This window comes from Alligator mississippiensis, chromosome 7 (assembly GCF_030867095.1).
Source record: "Alligator mississippiensis isolate rAllMis1 chromosome 7, rAllMis1, whole genome shotgun sequence".
NCBI lineage: Eukaryota > Metazoa > Chordata > Crocodylia > Alligatoridae > Alligator > Alligator mississippiensis.
This window is the reverse complement of record NC_081830.1, coordinates 47,358,700-47,385,687: the sequence shown is the minus strand read 5'-3', so window position 1 is coordinate 47,385,687 and position 26,988 is coordinate 47,358,700. Positions and strand designations below refer to the sequence as shown.

The 26,988-nt window shown below is 44.7% G+C and overlaps 1 protein-coding gene across 3 annotated transcripts in view; it reads left to right on the top strand.

Moving 5' to 3' along the window:
* Window positions 1–26,988, top strand: part of SPSB4 (splA/ryanodine receptor domain and SOCS box containing 4) — a 208,076-nt gene that overhangs the window by 170,106 nt on the left and 10,982 nt on the right. For 2 of the 3 annotated variants that reach the window (XM_059730941.1, XM_019491804.2), the window contains exon 3: window positions 17,826–17,939. The exons of the other annotated variant lie outside the window; for it this stretch is intronic. In XM_059730941.1, coding sequence (XP_059586924.1) covers window positions 17,826–17,939 — 114 coding nt within the window. The remainder of the gene's footprint in view (window positions 1–17,825; window positions 17,940–26,988) is intronic. 3 annotated transcript variants of the gene reach the window in all.

Below are 26,988 nucleotides of genomic sequence, written 5' to 3'. Positions count from 1 at the left end.
ACAGCTTTGTTGAAAATAGGTTATAAAAAGAAATTTTGAAAGAGGAAGAGTGGATAATTTTTTCCAGATGTAGGGATGGAGACATAGTTTCTCAAAGTAAGAGACTTCTTGTGAAAGTCTTAGCCTAATTTTTTGTGCATTTTACTGTCTTTGAGCGTTCTCTTAAGGCAAGCTGAGAAGTGTTGTTTTTTTTTTAATTATTTGTAAGTTGTCATATGATATTGGTGTTATCAAAAGAATAAAGAGGAAGCTGGAATAATGAAGCTGGTTTTTCAGCTTTGAAAGTGTAAAATAAATGGAAGCCAGTCTGTTAAAAATATCTTGTTTACAAATGTTAAATGACACCACCTGGATTTTTTTCCCCCAACTCCTATGATAAATACTTTTGATCAGAACCCTGCAGCAAAGTCAATGGGAGTTTTGTCTGTAGGAATTGACTCCTTGTTTTAAATAGTTTACAGCTCAAGTGGAAAGTGCATATTGTACTTTAAATGAGAGGGTTTCAGACCTAGATGTGAAAAGGTCCACAAAATGAGATAACTTACTTATTTTACACAGACAGATGGAATAATATGATTATACGACGAGCTATGATTCTGTTGTAGAAAAATAATGGCTGCTCTACTGTACATACATGTTTCTAGAACAGAGTCTCTAGGTATACAATATTAGTTTTAGACTGGCATGTCTTAATATATTTTTAAAACTTATTTAACTGAAAAAGGGCTACTGTAAATACATAATAACTATTGCCTGTACTTACAGTTTACAAACCTTTGGAGATAATTTCTTTGTACCTATGTAAGAGATGCATTCTTTCTGTAAGAGGTACATATAATTTCTTTGTACCTATGTGGAGATAATTTCTTTGTACCTTTGTACCTATGTAAAACCTTTGTACCTATGAAGTAGTCTGGCACTGGGTGAGATGTATAGGCAATGGAAGCAGGGGGCAGCCACCAAGGAGGAATATATCTCGCTGGCACGCTATTGCAGGGAATTAATTAGACAGGCCAAGGCGGGGCTTGAGATCAGGCTGGCTTCAACAATCAAGGACAATAAAAAGTCCTTCTTCAGGTATATAGCAGTCAAAAGGAAAGCTCAGAGCAACATAGGGCCCCTGCAGGACAAATCAGGGCAGTTGGTGGTTGACACGGGGGAAAAAAGCAGAGCTCTTCAATGAGTTCTTCGCTTCAGTATTTCTAAGTACCGACCAAGCCAATTCCCCCACCTCGATCATTGAAGGATGTCCACATGGCACCAGTCCTCCTATGGTTAATTCTGAAATAGTTAAGGAGCTCCTGGAAGAGCTGGATGGGTATAAGTCAGCAGGCCCGGATGACCTCCATCCACGGCTGCTGAAAGAATTGGCCAGTATCATAGCTGAGCCGCTGACACCGCTGTTCGAGCACTCGTGGTGGTCCGGCCAGGTCCCTGAGGACTGGAGAAGGGCCAATGTGGTGCCCATTTTCAAGAAAGGGAGAAGGGATGAGCTGGGTAACTTCAGGCCAGTCAGTGTTACCTCTATTCCTGGGAAAATTCTACAGAAAATAATCAAAGAACACATTTGTTCAGGCCCAGCAGGAGAAACGATGCTGAGGGGAAACCAGCACGGGTTTGTCACAGGTAGATCCTGCCTGACAAACGTTGTAGCCTTCTATGACCAGGTCGCACACTGCCTGGACGTGGGAGCCGAGGCTAATGTCATCTTCCTGGACTTTAGGAAGGCCTTCGACACAGTTTCACACCCTATCCTCATTGGGAAGCTAGCAGACTGTGGAGTGGACAGCTACACGGTCAGGTGGGTGGCCAGCTGGCTTAGGGACTGCACCCAGAGAGTGGTGGTGGATGGTTCCTTCTCGGCCTGGAGGGAGGCGGGCAGTGAGGCCCCGCAGGGTTCGGTCCTCGGACCGGTATTATTTAATATCTTTGTCAGCGATTTGGATGAGGACATGGAGAGCACCCTCTCCAAGTTCGCTGATGATACCAAGTTATGGGGCAAAGTTAGTACACCGGAGGGCAGGGAGCAGATTCAGGCTGACCTGGACAGGTTGGATGAATGAGCAGAGAGAAATAGGATGCAGTTTAATAAAGATAAATGTAAGGTACTCCACCTGGGAAGGAGGAATCCCCAGCACACCTATAGGTTGGGGAGTGTCCTTCTCAGGAGCTCGGAGGCAGAGAGGGATCTTGGAGTCATAATTAACTCCAAGATGAACATGAGCTGGCAGTGTAACAAGGCCATCAACAAGGCCAATCGCACCTTTTCGTGCATTAGCAGGTGCATGACTAATAGATCAAAGGAGGTGATGCTCCCTCTCTATGCGGCACTGGTCAGGCCGCAGTTGGAGTACTGTGTCTGGTTTTGGGTGTCACACTTCAAGAGGGACGCGGAGAATCTGGAGAGGGTCCAGAGGAGGGCCATTCGCATGATTAGTGGCCTTCGGGAAAGACCCTACGGGGGGAGGTTGAGAGAGCTGAATCTCTTCAACCTTCACAAGAGACGGCTGAGGGGGAGATCTCGTGGCTGCCGATAAATTTATTAGAGGTGGTCAACGGGAAATAGGGGAAGCGCTGTTTACTAGGGCGCCCCAGGGAATGACTAGGAATAATGGGTGTAAACTAGTTGAGAGTGGATTTAGGTTAGATATTAGCAAGAAATTTTTCATAGTAAGGGTGGCCAGGATCTGGAATAGGCTTTCAAGAGAGGTGGTGCTTGCACCTAGCTTGGATGTCTTCAAGATAGTCCAAGGCTAGATAGTCACCTGGCTGGTCTTCAAGATAGTCCAAGGCTAGATAGTCACCTGGCTGGGATCATCTGACCTCGGTCCTCTTTCCTGCCAGGGGCAGGGGGTTGGACACAATTATCCATTGTGGTCCCTTCTGACTCTACAATCTATGAATCTATCAATGAATCTATAAGCCATTTAAAAATATGTAAAGATTTTATTAGGGCAACAAACTCTAGAAGTTTGTTTTCTAGTGTAGGTTTATCTAGACATTTTCTAATAAGACTAGAATTCTTTCTTCAATTTTGAAGCATTAGTTGCTTAAATATTTAGTAGCAAGTTCACTTTCAGTAAGAATGGTAAAGCTCTGTATTCTGTGTGGCAGGAGATCCAACAGTGCCTGGGAGAACTGTTAGCCATCCTCTCATTTGTTAAGTCTGTTGTGAGGGTCCCTTCCCTCACAACAGACTTACCAACCGGACCCGGCTACTGTCCATGCTGCCGGGGTGCACTGTGGGCTGCCTATGTGCTGCACTGTGGCTGCACACATGCACACGGCATTCATTGGCCACATTATTGGCCACATCAGACAAAAAAAGCCGATCGTCGACCCTCTCAATTTGCCTCGTCGGTGTTGATCCAGTATGAGACTGATGTATCGGTGCACCTCTAGTGGATATAGTGGGTGCGTATATGGGTAGGGTTTGTGGGTGTGATGGTGTGTGGGGTTTGTGGCTGGATATGTAAGAGGGGTGTGAAGGAATTGTGAGGGGGCCCACCACAAGCCCCCCTCCCCCCCCCAATGGCATACAGCAGCAGGAGCCAGCAGCGGGCCCTTGGGGCTCTTATGGCCTACAGCAGGCAGAGCATGCCATGCCATGCCACATTAGTCCTAGCCCACTGGCATGCACCTTCAGGCAGGACCTGGCCAGTTCCTACCACTACTTAGGGCTCCTGGCATTGCACAAGGAGCCATGCACCATTGGGCCAGGCTGGCTCCCGCCTCTGTGTTCCTGCCATTCAGAGGGAGGAGCTGGCCTGGCCTGATGGTACACAGGCCATGCAGAGGCAGAAGTGCCCAGCCCAATGGCATCCAGCTCCTGCATTCAATGCTGGAAGCCTTGGATGATGGCAGGAGCTGGCCTGATCTTGTTTGAAGGCTCAGGCCAGTGGACCACGCTGGCTCTGTGCACCATGCATAGCCCCTTGGTCACAGGTAGTGCCCTGCCTGCAGCAGGCGATGAGCATCCAAAGGGTGGTGGGAGTTGTGAGCCATGGCAGGGGACACCCCTTCCACAGTCCCCCCCACCAACACACTGTCCCCCCCAACCCTACAACCCTGCTTACTGGGAACAGATCCTAGGTCCCAAGTAGTTCTGAGACACTGCTGCCAGCCTTGCCCCACTTCTGTTTGCTCCAGCACCCTAAGGTAGCCTGTTTGAGCAGCAGGGGCACACAGCAGGCCTAGAGTTGCTTGGGCCTGGTGCTAGAGTGTCTCTTTGGAGGACTCAGCCTCTGACTGCTTCAGAGCATGCTCCAGGAGTATGGCCTGCACCGCTTTTTTCCAGCATGGGTTCATTTTGTTTTTTTGATACCAGGATTTCCCAGTATCCAACTTAGAGTCTGCACTGCATAACATTTTTCATTCCTGATGTGCCCCCTGCAGCGTCTCAAACTTCTTTCAGATGTTGCAACAGGCAGGTGCTCGCTTGTCTGGACACGACCTGAGAAGGGAAAAGGATAAGCCAAAAAGGTACATGTAGCCTTGTGAAGAAACATCTGCATTTTGCCCTATGCTTGCCCGCACCTTAATGGAATCCTTTGTGTTTGATATTCCAGAAGGGTGAGGAAAGGCTTCCTTGCACAACTCTTTGTTTCTCTATCTTTCCTTGTTTTATCAGGACCACTTCTGAGGCTAACCCACATACTTTGCTTTTTGTACATATTGTATCACTTTGAGTTAGTCTGGTATGGGACAGTATACTGTGGCTGTTTCCAGAAGCTGCCTGCCTTTCTCCTTTTGTGCTTGTGCTATTCAGACATTTATTCTCATTTCCCCAGTCAAAGAAAGTTCTCTGTCATAATGCACCTTGAGTTACATATGGAAGGTAGGTGAGATAAAGCTCAAGAAGGGCAGGACTGGCTGTACATATCTTGATGTATCCTAGCCATTTACTGTTTGAGTCCAATGTTCCTTCCAGTATGTTCTCACAGAGAAGTCTCTTTGCATCTTGTATCTGTAGGCAGGTGATGTAACTATGTACATAAGGTGAAGTCTATCTTGTGTCCTAGCAGGCATAACTAGGTCATAACATACTACAGGGCCCATCTATACATGTATATTAGTTCAATAAGCAACGGAGGTTATTGCTTTCGGGCGCTGCATTTATATGTGCACCCGGGACTGTTGCATGTTGAGCAAGGTTGGAGCAGCCCCAGCTGGCAGGGTCCCACCATTTTGACCTGGCTCAAAATGCTGCAGAGGGGCTGGCTAGAGCATGAAGGTGCTCCAGTCTGGGGCTCGCCGGCAGGCATCCCCTGCACTGAAGCACCCTTGTGCCCCAGTCAGCTGCATCAGCATCTAACATGTGCACTGCTCCAAATTTTAAAAAAAGCAAAGCAAACAAACAAACAAAAAAACTCCACACCCTGCTGTAGAGTTAATTTAGTTTTCTGTGGCTTAATAGGGCTGCATGTGTAAATGCAGAGATGCCTAATTAGCTCTGTAGTAAACAATTCCACAGTAAACGTCTTGTGTTGATGTGCCCACAATCTTTTTTCAACCACTTCAGTATATTCAAACAATACGTATTTTGCAATAAATAACTTCTCAGCTATTATTTGGCTTGTTAATGCCCTGTGAAGAGTGGTTCCCCAAAATAATTGAACCTTAATGAAAATATTTTTGATTCATCAGAGCTGAAAATATATAGCAAGATTGGAAAGTCAAGGGCATTTAAATTTGCCTTACATAGTATCTAATACTGTGGAGGAAGAGTACAAGAATGGAAGATATCTAAGATTTATGACCATTATAACATATAATCAGCTCAATGCTAGAGCTTGGGTATTATACATTTTATGGTATATTGTATCAATTTATCATTATTATTATCATGGTAGAGCTGAGGGACTGGAGCCGCAGTTAATGTAAATCAATATAGTGCTGGCTTGATCCTACTTTTTGGTAGAGGGAGAACAAATTATAAAACTGGATAAGTCATCCAGTCTGACCCTCTGAATTTTATCTATCCTTTTGAGTCTCTGTCTTGGTGATATTCTGTTCCACTACCTTTGTAATCAATTTCACTGCCTGATTTCATTTTGCTTTGAAGACCACACAAATCCCTTCCTCTGTTTATATGGTTACTTTGAAAATCTTCGTAGAAGTTATCCCCTGTAGAAAGACTGTATGTACTATCACCAGTGAAAGTTTAAAAAAACGAAAAAAAGGTCGGAAAGTTCTACGTTTACCAAAAAATTAACAAAATATTTCAAAAATATACCCAGGAATTGTTTATTCAAATTTTGATGTATGCTCTTTTTCTTCTTGTTCCTATTCCAGAGTATCAGTTGTGTTGTTTTGTTTTGTTTTGTTTTGTTTACAGAAATCATATATATCAGTAGAACACATTGTATTCAATTGATACCTGTATATATAGTGGTGTTTCATTTTAATCACAGAAATATGCAGATTTGGGGGTTTTAAATCAGAGAATTTATGTTTTTATCAGAGAATTGCAATTTTTAAACAGAGAGAACCAGGATCCCTGTTAATTATTCACTTTGCTATCTCTATGTTAGTTGACATTTGTTAGATTTTGAACCTAGGAACAGGGGATGAAGCTAGACAAAATATTGGAACCTTTTAATATTGTATGGTATGGGAGAACTAGATTCCATTTTGTTTACACTTCAAGCAATTGTGACAGTTGTTCGTGGTAAGAAATTGTGTGCAAGTTTCTCCAGGTAAATTATTAATATGGTGCCTGTTCTTCCACATAAAGTTTTATTGATTTTTTTTTGTTTGTTTGTTTCATTCCTAAGACTAATTACTGTGGACCAATTTTATATATTCTTTTACATTAATAATGATTCAGCCTATGATGTATGCTAGCAGCTACAAATCAATCATTTTAAGCAATACTGTGTCTTAGTGAAACTGCAAGAAACAAATACTTAAAGGGACCTGATCAACTTTGAAATCTAGTCAAAGCATTCTAGTTGAAGGTTATTTCAGCTCTTACATCTGAGGAAAGGGTCTTATTTCACCACTTGCCCCGCACAGGGAGTGATCAGTGGAGGCAGCAGTCGAGCCTAGCAGACCCCAGCTTGGGTCCCCTAGGGAAGGAGGGGGGAATAAACCCTTTCCCTGCCCCCTTTGTCTCAGGGGGTCAGGCCAGTGTCTGGCTATGCCCCTGCCCCCCCCATCAGTGCAGCAGTGAGGAGGGAGCACCAGGCACACCCTCAGCTTGGGTCCGTGCTGTTGGGACACGGAAAGGGGAATTAAACCTACTCCCTGGCCAGTTCACTTGAGGCTACTGCTGAGTCTGGCCATGCCCCTTGCCACTCCAGCAGCGAGTGGGGGGCAGGGGGAATACCTGGCAGGGGCTGCTCTGCCCCAGCCAGGCAGACCCCAGCTCAGGTCCCCAGGGGAGAGGAAAGGGGGAATAAACCCCCTCCCTGCCTGCTTTGCCTCAGAGGGATATGTTGGCTGGTGGCTGGCCACTCCCCCACCCCTGCAGCAGCAAGGGGGGAACCCTGACGCAGGCTGCTGCACCCTGGCCAGGCAGACCCCAGCCGGGGCCCGTGTCACTGGGACAAGGGATGGAGGGGGGAATTAAAACCCTATCTCTGGTCGTTTGGCACTGCTGCTGGGGCTGGCCATGCTCCCACCCCTGCTCCAGTTAGGGAGCAGAGGGGCACAGCCAGCCCTGCTCTGCTAGAGGAGACACCACAGCACAGCACAGCCCAGGCTTGCAAAGCATCCTGGGAAGCTGGGGTACTCTGATTTAACTTAAACCAGGAAGGGGTCTGGGACTGATACTCCATAAACCAGTTTGACCTCAGTCAGTTAAGTAAGTGGCTGTGACTTGGATGACTACACAGTCTGGTGGGTGGCAAATTGGCTAGAGGGTCGCACCCAGAGAGTCGTGGTGGATGGGTCGGTATCGACCTGGAAGGGTGTGGGCAGTGGGGTCCCGCAGGGCTCAGTCCTTGGACCGATACTCTTCAATGTCTTCATCAGCAACTTGGATGAGGGAGTGAAGTGTACTCTCTCCAAGTCTGCAGATGACACAAAACGGTGGGGAGGAGTGGACACACCGGAGGACAGGGAACAACTACAAGCAGACCTGGACAGGTTGGACATATGGGCAGAAAATAACAGAATGCAATTCAACAAGGAGAAATGCAAAGTGCTGCACCTAGGGAGGAAAAATGTCCAGCATACCTACCGCCTAGGAAATTACCTGCTTGGTGGCACGGAAGCGGAAAGGGATCTTGGAGCTCCACACTTCAAGAGGGATGTGGATAACCTGGAGAGGGTCCGGAGAAGGGCCACTTGTATGGTTAAGGGCTTGCAGGCCAAGCCCTATGAGGAGAGACTAGGGCACATGGACCTCTTCAGCCTCCGCAAAAGAAGGTTGAGAGGCGACCTTGTGGCTGCCTATAAGTTCATCATGGGGGCACAGAAGGGAATTGGTGAGGCTTTACTCACCAAGGCGCCCCGGGGGGTTACAAGAAATAATGGCCACAAGCTAGCAGAGAGCAGATTTAGATTGGACATTAGGAAGAACTTCTTCACAGTTCGAGTAGCCAAGGTCTGGAACGGGCTCCCAAGGGAGGTGGTGCTCTCCCCTACCCTGGGGGTCTTCAAGAGGGGGTTAGATAGGCATCTAGCTGGGGTCATCTAAACCCAGCACTCTTTCCTGCCTATGCAGGGGGTTGGACTCGATGATCTATTGAGGTCCCTTCTGACCCTAGCATCTATGAACCTATGATATCATAGGCAATGCATGGAGAGGGGCACAAGGAGGCATGTGCTCTCCTGACAAGAAGCACTCCGGCTGGCAGGGTGGCACGGAGAGTGCTTCTGTCCCCCCGCTAAAATTGGCTCCACTGATGGCATGCCGGTGGCGGAAGTGCCAGCACTTCCATCCCGCTGCCATGCTACACGTGGAAGTGCTGCACTCACCATCTGGCTGCTGGGGGACACCCCCCCCCCCCAGCTATGCCCTGCTGGTGCCCCCCAGACTCAGAAGGCACCAGTCACCCATGTCTGATATTACATTCAACCAGGTTTATCTTAAACTGGTTTCAGCCATTTTGAAACTGGTTTGTGTGCACTGAACTTTTGTTCTGTTATAGGTTTAAACCAGTTTCTGCTCACTTAACCAGTTTCTGTGTAACTTGTGTCCCTAGCCCTGCAGTACAAATATGGAAGGCGAGGAGGGGCAAGGCAAAGCTCAGAATTCCCAGGCAGGTCTAGTGGAAAGCAAAGAGCCAATCAGTTCTCTTCTATTTCCAGTCAGCCAATGGGAGGGTGAGACTCCTTGCAAGGGAAGTGGCATCCTCAACAGAATGACTTCCTTACCCTCCCTCTACAGTCCTATTCAGGCTCCTTCCTTATTAAACAAGTAGGTCTGAGCTGTTAAACTCACAAAATAAACATAGTAAAAAAGAGAGTGTATTTTTCCTTTTCTGTGTGTATGGTAATCTGTGGGGTTACTTATACTGAGACTAGGCAAAAAGAATTTTAAAAAGAAGTTTTGAGTGGTGTTGTTGCTTTTGCTTCTCTACCTTTCCCCTCCCTCCATTCTCTGGGTTAACTTGGTTTTCTAACAAGTTGCTACTTTCAGATGTGATACAAAAATGTTAAAGACATGACTTCTTGAAGTTTGGAAAATATTTCTGTAGACACTTGCAGGTAATCTTAACTTGGTTATGATCATTCTGGTCATGGAATTTAGAGATGAGCCAGGGCAGTGAGATGAAAAGAAGAGGCTTGCTGGAGCCATATCTGAAAGAAATTTTGTGATGTGGCTGCCTGTGACACTGGGGAATGGGTGGGGTGGGTAGTGGAATCCACAACCTTTGGGTTTGCAACCGTTGCTTAAAACCAGCTTTTTTACACATTGACTTGACTTACTCTGGTTTTCAAACACCTTTTTTACTAATAGATCCATTGCTAAGACTTTTTTTTTCCCCAAATGATCCACATTTCTATCGGGCCTACAAGATAGTTTTCCTGGCAGCTTTGCTGCAGTAACAAACTATTCCTAGAGATGTGCAGGTATAATTGTTTATCACAAATCTATTCGTTGTTATTCCTGGCTGGAAATTAGAAATGGATCCAAGATACAGAATTTGAATCCAGATACACACTCTTATTCTTTTCTAGTTGAAGCTTATTAAAATAATAATTGTGTACCTAGTGACTGTTGCCTTTTGCCTGAAAGGTGGGAGCTATGGGTCTGAATTTCATGAGGCTCAGGAAGTCTTGTACCTGGGGTGAGTGCTGTACCTCAGTGATTTTCAAGCAGTGTTCCCTGGGGTTCCACGGTAGGTCATCAGGGGTTCACAAAGAGACTGAAGGTAATGGCAGCTACCACTGCCATGCTGGGTCACCTGACATCAGCTCATGTGGCTTGCAGAACAAAGGTCAGGGGTAGGGGTAGGGAAGGGTTATGCAGCAGGAGAAGTGAAAGGTTTGTATGACTTGAGGAAGTTTGAAAAACTTCTAATTAATAGGAAATCAAAGAAGCAGCTTTTTCTTTCCCTCTGGCTGATGTGTTTTTAAGAGTGACTCCAGTTGTGTTTCATCTTATCTGCATGTTATGTTTGCTCAGAATGGATTGTGGTCCCTCATGGGATTTGAGAACTGTTTTCCCTGGTTTCTGGATCCCAAGTCCACTTAGGCAAATTAGGTGAAGAACTCCTCAGACTAGTACAGTTTTGAACATGGACAAAGCCAGATCTGTAGTGTCTAGAAAACATCTAGGTTAAGCAGGAAGGTGTCTAGTGAGTTTAGGTGGATTAGGGTTTTAGATGCCTGTGACTTGGATTTGGGTGTGTTTAGGTGGCTAACCTCTGTTTAAGGCATTCTATCGATCTGGCTTTTGATAACTGCTTCATTTGTACAAGTGCTCACAAAAATAACATTAATTGAAACAGTTGCTGACAATCCCACGAATTGTGGGTAAGAAGAATTATTTGTCTTTTCAGCCATGGATGTGGTCAAGGTATGTTGGAATAGTGTAGAAAAATATATGCTACTGCTTGTGCACTTGGATTTCTGTAACTGAAAGTCCCACGTAAAGGATAATTGCTAGTATAGACGGCAATAGATTTTCTCCTTCCTTTTTTAATTGAGCTAATTGCTGGATTACTGATTACAGAAGTAAGCATGAGATTAATATAATAGTCTCTTTTTTATTGACTTTGCATTTTGCACTCCTTTCCTTGGAAAGGAGTTTCTTTTTAAACCAACTATCAGGCAAACATTCAAAGGTGCTTATTTGAAAAGTTGGAAAGTGACAGAGATCTGATTAGGATTTTGCTGTTGATGTGCTTCATGATTCATGATAGGCTATTTTTTTTATTTTTATTTTTTTTTAGTCCATCCCCTGACAATGTTTGTTGCCTATTTTGAGAATAAGCAATCTGTTAATGTGCTGTATATATTTTTCTATATGGTCAATTAGTCTGAATCCAGATGCAATAGCCAGTTTTATCTAAACTTGCCCAAACATGCCCATGGGAGGAGAGGGGTGGAATTTTTCAGGCACTTTAACTATGACTTAGTGAAATGACTGATGTCTAGAGTCACTTTTCCAAATTGAATAATTTAATAATGGAATTAATCTGGGCACATCCTGAGAGCTTTTGTGCTTTTGTCTTGTCCATATGAAGAGCCATGGTGATTCTTTCCAACTTACCATGATAAGCTTAGACACGAGGAGAGTATTCACCATATGAATAATGAATTTGACAGGCATTTTCACGGTTAAGTTAGCACTGAAAATTCTGCTAGTGGTACTCAACCTAGAATTAGTTCTGAAAACTGTCTCTGGATACAATTTGTAGATGCTCAAGTTACCTTATGTTGCCTTTTAACAGTTACTACTTTTTCTGCCAAACCTAAGTGTGTATGTGATGCAGTAAACCAGCACTGGCAACCTGAAGCTGGTGGGCTAGATCTAGCCCGGGAAGGGATTGGAGTTGACCAGTGGCAATGCAGTGGAGCTGGTCCAGAGGCAATGCAGTGGCACGGCCTCACCTTGCTTTCTGACCACACTGAAAGAGCTCCAGCTAGGGACTTTTTAAAGTCCCCAAAGCAGGTAAACATTCCCTTCCATGCTCGGAAGCACATCCCTTCCCGTCCCCTCTCCTGCCCAAAGGGTGAGGGAGCAGCTCTAGAGCCACTTCTGCCCAGCTCCAGCTGGACTGCCCAGGGGCCAGGCCCAGCCTGGGACAGCAGAGATAGTGGGTGGGTTCCCCCTCCCTGCCTGGGTGTTTGCCTTGCCTTCAGCCCAGGAGCAGGAATGGGAAAGGGGAACCTGCCTGCCACTGCTGCTGTCCTGGACTGAGCCCAGCCCCCTCACAGCCTGCCTGGAGCTGGGCATTAGCAGCCCTGGAGCTCCCCTCATCCAGGGGACAGTGGCAAATGAAGAAGAGGAAAGGGGAAGGGAGGAGGACATGCCTCTGAGGAGGAAGAAGGAAGTGGGGGAGTTTTTACCCATTTTGGGAACTTAAAACAGTCCCTGACTGCTGCACCTGCAGTGTGTTTTGCCCACTGTGGTGTGGGGGGAGGAAGGTTGGAACCAGAAAGTGCAGCCACCCTTGTAGTGCTAGTTGCTGTTCTTTCACCCTCACTTTGCAAAATCAAAGATATGCTTCTGGATCTGTCCCACAAAGGTCTGATCCAGTCTGCATTTTACTAACAGTGTGCCGATCCTCTACTGCAGGGGTTTTCAACTTTTTTGGAGCAGTATACCCCTGGCGGCCAGACGCAGAGTGGGGCTGGGGGTTGGTACGCGGCTAAATTTGGAGTGGCAGCAGCTTCTGCATGCAAGCTTCCCCCACACCCCATGTCCGGCCAGGTGGGTGGTGCCTGCACGGCATCACAGGATGGTGTGTGGTGGCGCCCCATTCCTGCCCGCCCATGTATACCCCTAGTGCCTTCTCAAGTATCCCTGGGGGTACATTTACCCCTGGTTGACAAGCCCTGTTCTACTGCTTCTCAGCCATATAATCCAACCCATTTTCTGTGTGTTAACAGCAGGCTTCTTCCTTGCTGCCACTTCAGTGTTCCTGCTCTACATGGAGAACTGCTGTCTTGCCCTCCACTACAGCATATGCTTAGGGTCACCACCAAATTAGCCAGTTCAGATTCTCACTCACCATGCTATTTGTGGTGCTATTCAACAGGGGCTGCATCAGTGGAGGGAGTAGAGAAGGGGGAAAGCTAAAAGGGCAGGCAGAGTAAAAATAGCCAGATGGCAGGAGGGAATCAGGGGCTGAGGTTTCTGACCTAGCCACTATTAGTAAAAGGTTGCTAAGTCCTGCACTAGACTAATCTTTTGGGGTCAAGGTTCATGTGTTCATGCAGTGCCTTGGGTTTTCTGGGGCTATTATGCCTTACTCATATACTGTTATGATTTACTGATGTGTAATTAAAGTAAAAATCAGAATCCAGCAAAGCAATTTTCCAGCTTTACACATAAAACTATACATTTTTCTATTAAAACGGACACAGCGATTACAAATATAAGATAAATGAAGACCATGGTTAAGATAATTTAAAGGCCTTGGTTGTAAATGAATTTAGTGGTATTGTTTTTAGTGATCCTTTTTCCCTGTAATACGGTCCCAACTTCTGGTCGTTAGGGTAATAGCAGATCATGAGAAAGAACCTTTTCTAAGCTGTGGATAGCATTTGGCAAAATGCCTAATTCTGAATTGCTAAAGTCTTTTTAGTAAGCATCATACACTCCTCATTTTCATAAATAGTGCACCTTAAATACTTAGAGCTATATTTTTTTTGTCTTGTGTTGGTAACTGCCAAGATAGGGAATAATATATTTGCCTTCCTTATCTTCCCCGGGGCCTTCCTCAGTTGCCCTGAAGAATGTAGACTTGATAGTGTGGGACTGTGCCTCAACTTGACTGGCAGAAGGGGGAGCACACTTTTAAGGAACACCTGCCAGAAGTATTTGGCACTGTTAGGCTCTGATTAGGACCATGGAGTTCAAGATGGGCCAGAAATTAAAGGTCTAGATTATGGTGGTTAATGGCTATTTCACTATTATACTAATGAAATATAATCCATAGGAATTTCATCAGAGCAGTTTCACTCAATTAAAAAGCTTAATTTACCCAGTGTAAATCAGATATTATAGTTGGCTTGTCTAGCACACCTATTGTTATGTACATTATTGTTTATATCCTTGCAAAATAAATGAGGCCATAAATTAACTTATGTCATCCTTTATTTTTCTCTCTCTCGCCCTCCTGCTCCCCCGCCCCCCATAAAGATCAGTTTCCATATTCTCATGGAAAAGATCAACTTTATACACAAGGTAGTGCTGCACTATAATGTACAGTTAATGTACATTGTTAATGAACAGTTGTGTTTTATTAGTCATCAGTTCCCTTCTTTAGAAAAGGATCAAGAATAAGCATGTGCTTGGAATTCACTGAATGATCTCTTAAGTGATGCATTGGGTTTTTTTCCAGATCTTTTCCCGCTGACCTTATTTTTTTTTTAAATGAACAAACTTCATTTCATCTTGGAGAAATGAAACAATAATAGTCTGCCATGTTGTACCTTTTAAGGATTTGTCTCATTTTGTGCAAACTACTTTAGTGGAAGCTACTCTGGCATAAAGGTCACCTTCTTTAAATGACTTGCTTTTTACTTTACTCTCTCCATAATAGCAGTAGTGCAATATGAGAAGCTAAAGGTCTTCAGATATTGGAATCTAACATATGTGCTTTTGAAAGGAAATTATTTTTTTTGTGGAGGAAGGCAGATAATGTTGATAAATTATTACACATTGCCACATAGAATGGATGCACCTCTTAAGTTTATTGTTACTTTGCGTAATACCTATTAGAGACCGCATTCATGCATTGCAGAAAAATCACATTAATTGACAGTGAAAGTTTTTCGTTCAGTAAAATGTAATTTTGAGTAGTAAAAATACGCTTATAATAAAAAATGTAAGTTCAGGACTATAACAAGTGCCTTCTGTCCGAGACCTTCAGTGCTTTAAAGTATTAGCAAAATAAAATTCGGATGTAAGGAAGTTTTTTTATCTCGTTAGTACCAAACAGGATGCTACTGTCTTGGCTGGGTAAACCCAGGTGCCCCAGGCTAGACTAACTAAAGTGTAGAAGCTACACTTCAGGCTCAGTGGTAAGCTAACATCTCACAAGAAGTATGTTTCAGAGTAAGGAAAACGTCCTCCATGATTCTGGCTTGCATGCTTTTGTATACCAAGCTCTGGTGTAAAAACCTAAGGCTTCATATTCCTTTTGCTCTGTAAGAAGATGTTTTTGCAGCATTTTGTAGCAGCTGGCTAATCAGCTTTGACACATGTTTATACCAAATGCCCACAGTATTAAGATTTTTGGAAAATAACAAGATTTCTTTATCTCTATTGTTGATTTCTATAAATTTCCATTACAACTGAGGTTCATATTGTGTCGATGATGCTTTGAGTTGTTCTCCCTGCAGACCTGAGCAATAAACCTTTCCATGATTCTTCATTGTATATGTAATCTCCACAGTGCGATATCTAAAAATTGGCTGCAAGATTAATAAAACAGGATTTCTTACTGGAAATACATGGAGATCAGTCCACAAATTTCTTATAATCTTAATGTTGATTTCCTAGTTCATGTCACTGCTGATAGTAAATTGAAACTCATCTGAGACACAGATCTTATTGGGAGGTGCTGAAAACTTCCCCCCACTTCATGCGAGATGAAAATTTCTGTCTCCAGCTGATTTTAGTGTTCACATTTTTGTCATGTATATTGTTCATTCAGTATCAAGGTTGAAAGTCTATAAAAATGGGATCCAATTGAGCCTGAATGCTACACAAAGTTTAATCAGTAATACAGAATGTAGCAAACATAGTTCAACTACTCCCATAAATACCAGAATTCATTTAATTTGTTTTCTTTAACCTGCAGTGACCTTCAAGCATTTAGCCATATCTAATTAACGTTTCTAGTTTCTATATATCTTATGTCTCCCATATCTTTGTTCATGGTTTATTAACCATCCATTTAAAAACAAACCAACAAACAAAAAACCCTCTATATGTTTTGTTCACCAAGATTCTGCTTTCTGTATTCTGATCTAAAGTTAGCTATTCCTTTTTTATATTTTTGCATTAAAATCAAACTTAGCTTCTTTAGCTAGCCAGATCTGAGCTGACTAAATTAGTCTTTGTACAGTCTTTATGATGCTTTGATTTCCCAGAGGTCTATTTAGAATATGAATTGTAATGTTTAATCTTTTCTTTCAAATAGAGCTAATTAAGGAAAATTATTATATTACTCTGTCAAGGTTATTTTAAACCTGTGTGAGAAACTAGAAATAAGATCAGTGAACTCCAGGCACTTGCATTAAAAACTTTAGGTTGGAAGAGAAGACTGATGCAAATAAGCAATACAAAAAGAGAGGGGCAAAGGAATGGGAACAGATGGAATTTTGTGGCCGTACTGTCTACATAACGAAACAGTTTGTGTATATATATAGCCCACTAGTTTGAATCTTCCAGGTACAGTACATTTATTGGAAAGGTCTATACATTGTGCTGTTGAACATATTTAATTGCTTTTAATGTCCAAGATTATACAAAGAGTCAGAAAACAAGAATACAGTACTACAGTGAGCATCCTCAAGAGGTCAGCTTTGGTTGCTATGTTGAACTGGCAAATTGCCCATCAAGAATGACTGGAAGAGGGACGGGGGGGAGGGCGGGGACAGAGGCCTGCATCCGGCCCCCTACTCCCTGCCTCAGGCCGGGGCTGCAGCCACTCCCCTCCTCTCCCCTGCCGCTTTGGGCTGAGGCCAGTGCTGCTACCTTCCCTCCCCCCACCTCCACTTCGGGCTAGGGCTGGGGCCCACAACAGCAGTGGTGGTCACGACAGTGGTGGTTGCAGTGCAGGTCACGGCCACAGTGGCAGTCATGGTGGGGTGCAGCCAATGGTCAGCCCCCCTCCCGTTCTCCTCCCTTCCTCCCCTCTTCCACGATGCCTCACCCTCCCTGCCGGCTGTTGTTGTGGGAGAGGGTGGGGGGGCACTCCGGCCCCTGACTTCAAGGAGCAGGGTTGGGGGGGAACCAGCTCCAGCCCCAGTCCCCACGGTTATGGTAGTACACCACCATGTGGAGCAGGGTGAGGCCAGCACTGCACAGCCAGCACCCTGTACCCCCGCCACCTCCACGGAGCAGGGGGGCAAGGCCAACACTGCTAGCCTTGGCTCCTCACTCCGTCCCCTCCGTCATGGCGGTGCTCCAGTCCCCATCATCCCCCTCTGCCAAGGCAACTGTTCGGAGTGCGAATAAAGCATTATGGACAGACAGACTAAGGCTTTTATAATATTAGAATTATCAGGTGGTGAGCTTAATTTTTCTATTTAGAAATGTCTTATTTTGGAGTTTGTCTGGTTAGGTGTTGGAGAACACTTCCAGAGCACTTTGGAAAAGATGGCTAGAAGTTTCAGGTGTCTGGTTATTGTATAATTAACTCCTTCAAAGAAGAAAAATAAAGGCCTTGGAAATGCTGTTTTAATTGATGTTCTCAAGCTATTGAAATGCAGTACTAAACAATGTATAGTCCTGCTTTTGTATGTTAAGAGTACATCAATAAAGCAAGTTACATAAAAACATTGACCTTTTACTAAGCATGGGGGTTACCTTAGGGAGAGCCAGATGAATACCTCAAACTGTACCTGTAAGTGAACAAATTAAGATACGTATAAAAAATGAGACTTCTATCCAGAGAGAAGAATTTAACGTTTGCGTGACATCAGCAATTGCTTCGAGGGTGAAGATATGTTTGATTTTTTTTTTTCAGGTGAAGAAAGTTTCCAGAATCTTCAGGTTTTTGCTCTAATTTTAAAATGTCCAGCTTTCAAAAAGTTTGTCACTGGAAGATTTTACATCCACACTCCATTATTGGTTTTATCAGGTTAGATATTGATTTTTTTTTTTTTAAATAAAATAATTCAAGGATGGGCATGGGGAAAAGATCAGAAGTCATGTAAATTATATACAAAATAACATCACAGGCTTTCTTTTGTACTTTACACTCATTTTACTCTTATTTTACTGCAAATGGCCATGTTGACACTGTACTACCCAATCCCTGACATTTACAGAAGAGCAGCTATGATGCAACTTGATCTTTCATTCCTAGAACTGAGTATAACAGTAGGCCCTATGATTACATTATTAGAAAACACAACCCAGGGAAATAAAGACCACAGATGATAATGAGAAATCAGAAAAGACTAATGTTTTGTGATTTCAGAAAATTTCACATGAAAAATCACATTGGAGAAGATAAAAGTGAATTGAGATACAAAACAAAGGGAAAGAAAGTTGCTTACAAGAAAGCAGTCCCCCATTGCCACAAAACTGTGCAGTTGAGTTTCCATCTCTCCTAGTGCAACTCATAGGATAATACAACCCTTGCAAAAAAGATATTCTCCTTTTTCTTTTTTTTTTTAATTTGTTTTGTGTGTTAGGCCAAATTAGCTAAATCAGTTCCAAAGTCTATTGACTGAGCAGAGCTCAGTCCTTCAAGTCTGTGTGGCGCTACTACCAGCAAAAATCCTCCCTCCCAGAGTTTTCAGCCTGGGGCTTCAGATACTCCAATATCCATGGCAGGCATCCTATGTGCAGGCCCCAAACCTAAAGGCTTTGGAGCAAGCTAGGGAGAAATCCCCTATTTCTATAAAAAAAAATAAAGTATGTAGCCAAGATTTTCCCATTGGGAGGCTGTAGTAGACTCTCCCAGGGGGCCTGCCTGCAGTGTATTGGACAAGTCTCCCCTCTTAACTACACTATGCCAATCAAGGTGATTTTGGCCCACAAGAGGCTGAGATCCTACATACAAGCCCTTGTGAGCCAACAGGAATTTTTTTTGCAAAAATATTTTTTTTATATAGGTAGATATACGTACACTACACCTTTCCAGCATGGTCACCATTACAGTATCACATACCCATTACAATACAAGCTCCTGTGCACCTGTTACAATTTGCGCACCCATACACCCATTACTGTTCTTACCCCTGCACACCCTCGGACCCATCCACATTCCCTTCATCATTAGAATTGCAGTGGCCTGCCTCTGCCATCTGTTCCTTTCTTTAGTCTTTGGTCATTAGTCCATGTTGCTGTTACTGTTTCTGTTATTGCTGCTGCTGTCCTTGTCATCTCCTTTTCCTCTGCTGTCCTCATTGCTTAATCCACTTTCTTTTTTGCTGTCCCTAACTTCTTCCATGTTGTCACTGCTGTCTTCACGAGAGGGGGTGTTTTTTAACACTGTACAAGTGGTTACTCTGCCAGATGATCTTTTTTGCCTCTTTGCTGTCCTCTCTTACCATCTTCTGGTAGCATGTCTGCAGCTCACTCAGTCCCATTTTAATACAGTCCTTGACTGAGAGCTTTGTGTCTCAGTACATCAGAAGATTCCTGGTCTTGCATAGTGCACTGCTGATGCAGGAGACGAACTGGTTGAAGCAGGCTGATGGGGACTCCTGTTGTTTGGTCAGGTGTCCATGCAGGACTGCCTCTCTGGTCATGGTTTTGACCCGCTACCACTCAGCAGAGATGGTTTACTTTTTTTCCACACCACCTTGGTGCATGGGCAGACCCACAGGAGGTGGTGGATTGTCTGCTTTTCGTTGGCAGATTTCCCTTGTGAAGTTGGCTTGGCTTCTCTGCCCAGTGGGCTGCTTGCCAGTTCAAGTCCCTGTGGTCTTTCTATAGGCCCGCAGAGAAGATTCACTCGCAAATGGCCTTGCAGCTGTTGCTGGGGAGCAGGTCCACAGGTAACAGTCTGCCTTTGGCTCTGACTGCCTTCTGCATCTTGTGGTGGTTGGTCATGGTTTCAGGGGTTTCTTTGAGCAGGTCATACTTGCTCCAGAAAATGTTTAAGACCTTGTAGAACCATGGCTGCTTCATGGTCCTCAGCTTCCTGTTAGGCAGCATGTCTACCTGCCAACATCTCAGCAGGTGCCCTACATAGTATTCTACAAAGCAGGCTGTTTTTATCTCTGCCCCAGTTGCCAGTTTGCAGATCTGATTCATGTATTTGGCCCAGAGGAACAGGAGGGTATCTGGCATTCCCCTGCCCCCAGTATGTTTTTCCTCTAGTTGCAAACCATTTCATCAGTTTCTTAAGGTCTGTGTGGTATATCTTGCAATACCTAAGAAAGTAACATCTATTTTAACAAGTTGCAGAACACTGGAATGCTAAAAAAAAGAATGACTCTCTGCTATTAATCATAGCATTTTTCATAGACTAAACAGTTAGATTCCTGTAGTTTTTAAGTTTCCTATTTTTTTTTATCAATTGTATTTTGTCAAACATAAAGCAAAGTAATTATAAGTGCTTTTGAATTTTATCGTGTGCATCTCTGCAATATGTTGCTGACATTTAAATAACAAAAATACATTAAAAAGAACATTTTTCCAATCTTCAGTCCTTTTCATGTCCCAGTCTACAATCTTTTCTTTCTTTTGGAAAAGTTGGCAGGTATGTTGTTTTAGATTGTAAGATGTTTGTTGTAGAAGCCACTTTTTCTGTCTATTGGTAAAAACTCTTATTGATAGCGTAAAAATTGTTTACAAGAATGTTAATATACCATATTATACATATATTAACTCTGGTAACTTTAGTCTTTTTAAATATATTTTTAAGGTGTAAACATTTTGCAATAGTTGAGTAGACAGTTACTTGCTGATGCACTTTAGGAAGCTATGAAAACACCCTGTCGCAGAAGGCCACCTCTGTTTCTCCCCCAAAACTGCTCTGTGACAATTTGGTTAGGATGGGCCCAGCAGAGGATACACACCGTACCCTATCTCTTTAGGTAACCTGAGCTGGATACATTCCTGAGGGAGGGGGCAAACCTGCTCCCTCTGCCTACCTGACTGGCATCACATACCTGGGTGAGGGGCTTACTCCCTGAGGAGCTAGGAGCTGCCAGTCTGCCCAGCAACTAGTGATGCATTTCAAATTGGTTGGCTGACAGCCAACAGGTGCTGGCCTCCATTGGACCAGGTAAATGAGGTCACAAGGGCTATATAAGTTTAAGGACTGCCCAGGAGGAAGGGGCAGCAGCCATGAGGAAGACTCAGAGAGAGAGAGAGAGAGAGAAGAGCTGAACTGAACCATCTGAAACTTGCTCTCTCTCTCAAAACTCATGATCAAGGAACTGCCTGCCTCCAGAGGGAATCTCCACCTGCCTCTGGATGCTACTTGTGAGTAATCTACCTGAGATCTAACTAGATATATAGCTTGCAGCAACTCAGATGTGTGATCAAAGGCTACTCCAGCCACCCTGTTTGCTCTATGGGATTTCTCTAATACTACTCAACTTTGTACCCTATTCCAACCTTACCTCTTGTAGTCAATAAAGTTCTCCTTTGTACCTAGTGTGGGAGACTTATTGGGTGTGGGTCTAGATTATGCCTTGGGGTTCCCTTGGTGCAGCTAACTAAGGGAGACCACTACTTGTGCTTATGACTGAGAGAAGCAACCCCAAGTGCTTGAAGTGAGTCAAGTACCTTCAAGGGCTACTAGGCCTGTGTTTCCCAGGGTGCACAGAGCCAGAATCAAGCCCAGCCCTGGGTGGTGGCAGTGGAACCCCCAGGCTAGTGGGTATGCTCCAGGAAGGGGGTCGGCCAGATGTGAGGCGCCCCCAGGGAGGCACTCAGAGCATGGAAGGTGGTCGGGCGCAGTGAGGTGGGTTGCTCAACGCAGGAGCACCCCCTACTGGCCCGCCACACACCCAATATAAGAATTATTACAATAGAATGCCAAACAACTGCACTTTGAAGTCAGGAAAATGTGGTTGATCAGTATCCTCCCAAAACACAATTGAAAACTCAGTGTAACAAAAAATATACTGTATTATAAAATATTTCATTAACTGGGCTAATGTAGCATGAATAGAAATCAATTGATTTTGAATTCAGTATTGATGCAGATGGAGATCTGCACAATGGAGACTCTGCTTTTTGATTAACCACACATCATGAAACAGTGTGGGATGATTGGACGGTATTTGGCATTCTACTGTATATTAATCAAAATCTATTCCTTCTGTTCTTTAATTGTAAGGGCACTTGCATGAAAGCAGCACCTTTGTTGCTGTACTCTGAAAACTTACTGTACCAATGGGGATTGCATCTGCATCTAGGGAAGTGAATGAATTGCTTATTTGGCAAGTAATGGAACTTCTCAGAAGTAATGCTTCTTAATTGTCAGCCTTGCAAACTCACCTGGGGATCTGAAAATCAAGCTGGAGCCTTTCCTGCTCATGTGTCATTGCCAGCAATAAAGCTTCTATGGGCCAAGGGATGTTTTCATTTATAACTGTGCAACCTCATTAGCCAGCTGGCAGGTAGGGAAGGAGGGGGAAGACCTTTTTTAGATGGAGTCCATTTGATGGTGAATCCATAATACTCAATAAGTAGAGACCTATAATAGTATGTTAGAGACATTTTCAACATGAAATTGCTCTTTAAAGACTTGTTTTTACTTCATACTGACTGCTGTGGAGAAGATGCTCGAATAGAGGGGTGGATGGCACAGGAAGAAGACATTGGGAACTAACCAACTCAAACTTTAGTCATTGAAACAACCACTCCCTGTCCCAGAAAAAGTTTCATCTCACTCCTACCATGGTCAGTGCCAGTGATCCATAAATCCATTGTGCCTTTGAACTCACCAGGATAGCGGCCTAGGCCTTTTCTACAGTCTGAGGGGTTGTTGGCTGTAGCCATGTTGGTCTAAGGCAGGGACAGTCAAACTATGGCCTGTGGGCTGGATCTGGCCTGCTAGGCACTTTCATCTAGCATGCAGTACCCACATACAAATTGTATCTCACCCAGCCCTTCTGCCCATGAGGATGGGAGCAAGGTGCCTATGTGTACACACTCTCCCAAACATACCCTATTGTACCTGGCTCCCACCCTCATGGGCAGAAGGGCTCAACCTGGCCAGCAGGCAGTTTCCAGGTGGAGCCACTGCTGCAGCCCCCCTGGGACCTGCTCTGCTTCCCCAGTCTGCTGCTGGCTCCAGGCAGAAGGTGGGGAAGCAGCAGGGGTGGGGCCTGAGCTGCAGCTGGGTAGGAGTACAGAGCATGGGGCTGGGACTGGTGACAGTGTGGAGCTTGTACCCAGGTGGGCAGCAGCAGCATGGAGCTCAGGTGGGCAGCATGTGGGTGTGAGGGAGGGTAGGGGGGTATGGGGACCCCTCGACACCCTCCCCCATGGTGTGCAACCCCAGCAGGCAGTGGCAGCAGCAGCAGGTGAGGGCACTTATGGCAGTGGTGCCCAGTGAGGTGCAGCTCTGGCCAGTGTTGAACATCATGGTGAGAGGCACAGCCTCTACTGGGCAGTCTCTCTATCGCCAGCGCTCCCTACCATGCGTGCAGAACCCCTACACTCACGCAGAATGGGAGGGAAGCCCTACATGTTAGAGTCAGCTGCCTTCCCTGCTGGGGATGCATGGCACAGGAGGGAAGGGCACCAGCGCCCTGAGTGTCCCCACACACCCCCCGTCTCCCTCACACCCCACAAACACAACACACCTGCACCCTTCCCCCACAACCCCTTACATATATGTAACCCCCAAACGTACCCTGTGCCCCCCACACAGCCACACCCCCTCACACACCCTGCCACACCCCCACACCGTACCACACACGCACACCCCAACCACACCCCCCACAATCTACAAGACTAGGCATTTATTTGAGTTATTATGCAGTCACTTCTATATACAGTATGCAAACTCGAATGACATTATTTTTGTAATAAAATTAAAATATGTTATATAGTAGGTGCTTGGTTTGTTTTGATTTAGTTTTTTAATTTTTTTTTTTTCTGGTTCTAAAATGGTACTCCCCCTTCCCCCACGAAAGAAGTATTTCCAGAGGGAAGGGGAGGGACTTCCAGTGGCAAAGATCAGGGGTTGGAGGTGGGAGGGGGGGTGACCAGGGGCAGAGCAACTGTCAAGGGGCAGAGCTACTTATACAGCCCTTGACAGCTCATCAAAACGCGTTAAGTGGCCCTCTGCCCAAAATAATTTTGTGTCCCTGGTCTAAGGACATGGGTCTAAGGAGCAATAATTGGTTTTGTAGCAATAGTAGTTTTTATTTTTTTGATTTATTTTAAAATGCATTCCCTCCCATTCCCCAACCATTTCCGACTTTCTTTCCCTCTCTGTTCCGTATAGATAAGTATAAGTAAGCTAAGATGTAGGATAAGCTTTAACATTTTATTTTAGGTAGTACATTTTATTTTTCTCTCCCTTCTTTGCAAATAAGTGCCCTGCTATTTTGATATAGATATCTACTGTTTTATAAGTGATAATTATTATGCTTGTATTGATTTTTATGTATTTATTTATTTATTTTTTACTGCTTTTACATTGTGTGATTACTGTTTTAGGCCTATCTATGTAAGTTAGCATAAGTTATGTCAAGCCTCCATCTTATCCCCATGCCCGGTTGTGTAACCCATGACTCACACCTACTCCTCCTATGTAACTTGGTTCCTGAATGAATGGGGATGAATGAGGGTGCTTGAGAGACAATGGCAGTAGGTCTAAAATTAGCTCCCTCTGAATGACCAAACCATCAACACCAATACCTGGACCAATGACCCAGCCCTTGGAACCACCCTCAGCATTCAAGAAACAAAAGATGAGGCAACCCACCATTGTGCCAGGCTGCACATACTCAGTAAGAACACCTGGAGCCCTCTAGAACAGGACTGACCTTGCCTAGACAGGCCCTCCCCATAGGAGATCAGAGGTAGTCTGCCCTATAAAAAGGGGTAGTGAAGACTGACTCTTTGAGATGCCCTCTCCATCTGGACCAGCACCATGCCACACCACCTATCCACCCAGAGGCCCTGCCGGTGGGCCCCCTCTGGACAACACCTACTGGACAAGGACCCCTTTCCAGCCTGGATAGATAGCTATCACCCCCACTCTCTCTTCAACCAAGGACTTGGACTCTGCTTCTCTTCCCTACCTGGACTCCAACCCTTCCACTGAGTCTCTCCTGCTGCCATTGTGCGTGTGTGTGTGAACCAATAACTTCATGGGGCTGTGTACTATGTTGTTGGTTTAATAAACCTGTTATTTGAACCCCTGAGTTGGGTTTGCTTTACTACAGTCCAGCCCTGCTCCAATCTCTGCTCCTCGCCCCTCTAACTTCTGTCTCATTTCTCTCCCTCCTGCTTCTGGCTCACTGCCACCTCCAACACCTGTCCTGAGCTCCCCTCTGCCTCCAAACCCCCTGTTTCTTTGCCACTGTCTTATCCCAACTGCTTTTTCCCCTGAGCAACCAGGTTTCTGCCTCAGTTTCTTTCCTGGCTGTTTCCTCCTTGCCACCACTTATCTGCCCCCCCATCTCAGCTGTTTGCCTCAGTTTCGAGCCCCAAGCTCCCAGGTTTCTGTCTCTCTCTCTTTCCTGGCTGTCTCCTCCTTGCCACCAGGCTTCTTCTTTTTTTTTTTTCCTTCCTCCCCCCTGCCCGTGCACCAGTGACCTTGAGTAACCCTGGGTCCACTTGATCCTAAGTAAACCCAAGCCTCAGTTCCTCAGCCAGCTTCTCTCTAGTCCACTGGTTCTAATCCTGGTTCTGGGAACTTTCGCTCCCTATACTTTAACTCGCTCTCTCTCACCTTAACCTTCCCCCAAGTATCCCAGGTACCCCAAGCACACACATACACACTGTACCATCCAAGTTAGGAACTTAACTGTGTGTATGTGTAGGTGGGTTATATGTGTGTGAACTGGTGAGTATGTGTGTGTGTTTGTATATATATCATTGTGTGCATGATATACGAATTAGTGATCTTTGTATGTGTACTGAGTGTGTGGGTATTGACAATTGATTTTTGTCTAATTTTTAGTGCGTAGGGTGTATGTGCTTGAATTGGTGATAGCATGCATGTGCCTAGGCTGGTTTGGATGTATATGTGCCTGAGCTGATAGTGTGTGTGTGTGTGTGTGTGTGTGTGTGTGTGTGTGTGTGTGTGTGTGTGTGTGTGTGTGTGTGTGTGCTCCTAATTGATTTGTGTGTTTGTATATGTGCAGTTGTGTCACACACCCTCCTGTCTAACAACACAATATTGAGATCCTGAGAGTTGGCCTGACCACGCAGGGCAACAGTTTAATGAAAGATATCACATCTGCCCAAAGAACCTTGCTTGTTTTATATAGTCTGAGGCACATAGGAGACATAAAGCTTGGTGTGGCCAAATGAACCCTCCCAGCATGAAATGAATGTCCTCAGCTGTTGCAAGACTAGTACCTAGCCCTATTACCTTTTTCTTAATCAGCCCAGAACAAGCAGTATGTTGGCAGGAACGGAAGAGATATGGCTGAAGCACAGTGCTATCTATGTTCGAGCTACAACTCCTTGGCTTGATCTATTTCCTCTGTCCTGCTGTGTCCTGATGAGACTGCTTTCTCTCCTCCAGACTTCCTACATGCCAGCAAGAGGAGGGGATTGAGTGCACAGTTCTCAGTTCCAGTCCACCTCCTCTCAACTCGCATGGGACAGGAAGAACAATTGCAAGAGAAGTCCTGCTCAGCTTCTCCAGCCCTTGGAACAGTTGGACAATGCTTAGTGTAGACTAAATCTTGGGAGAACTTAGCTGCCAAACACTTAACAAGCTTTGCTGAACATGTGCAGTCAGAGACTTCCTCCCCCGCCTTCACTAAAGGCTTATGACTTGGCTAAATTACGTGTGTGCTGTTACCCAGAACAACAAAAGGCATATCCCTGCCAACCTCCGTAATATTTCACATCCCTGCTGCAAAATAGTGAGGCTAAAGTATTTTAAATAGTTGTAAAATAGTCTTTAAAATGGGTAAACATTTTGCCCTAGTCTCAATTTTTTTAGAAATGGCTGAGCTATTTTTGCTGAAACCTTCCAAAAGCTAACAAACAAACAGAAACATAAATCAACAAAATAAGGGCAG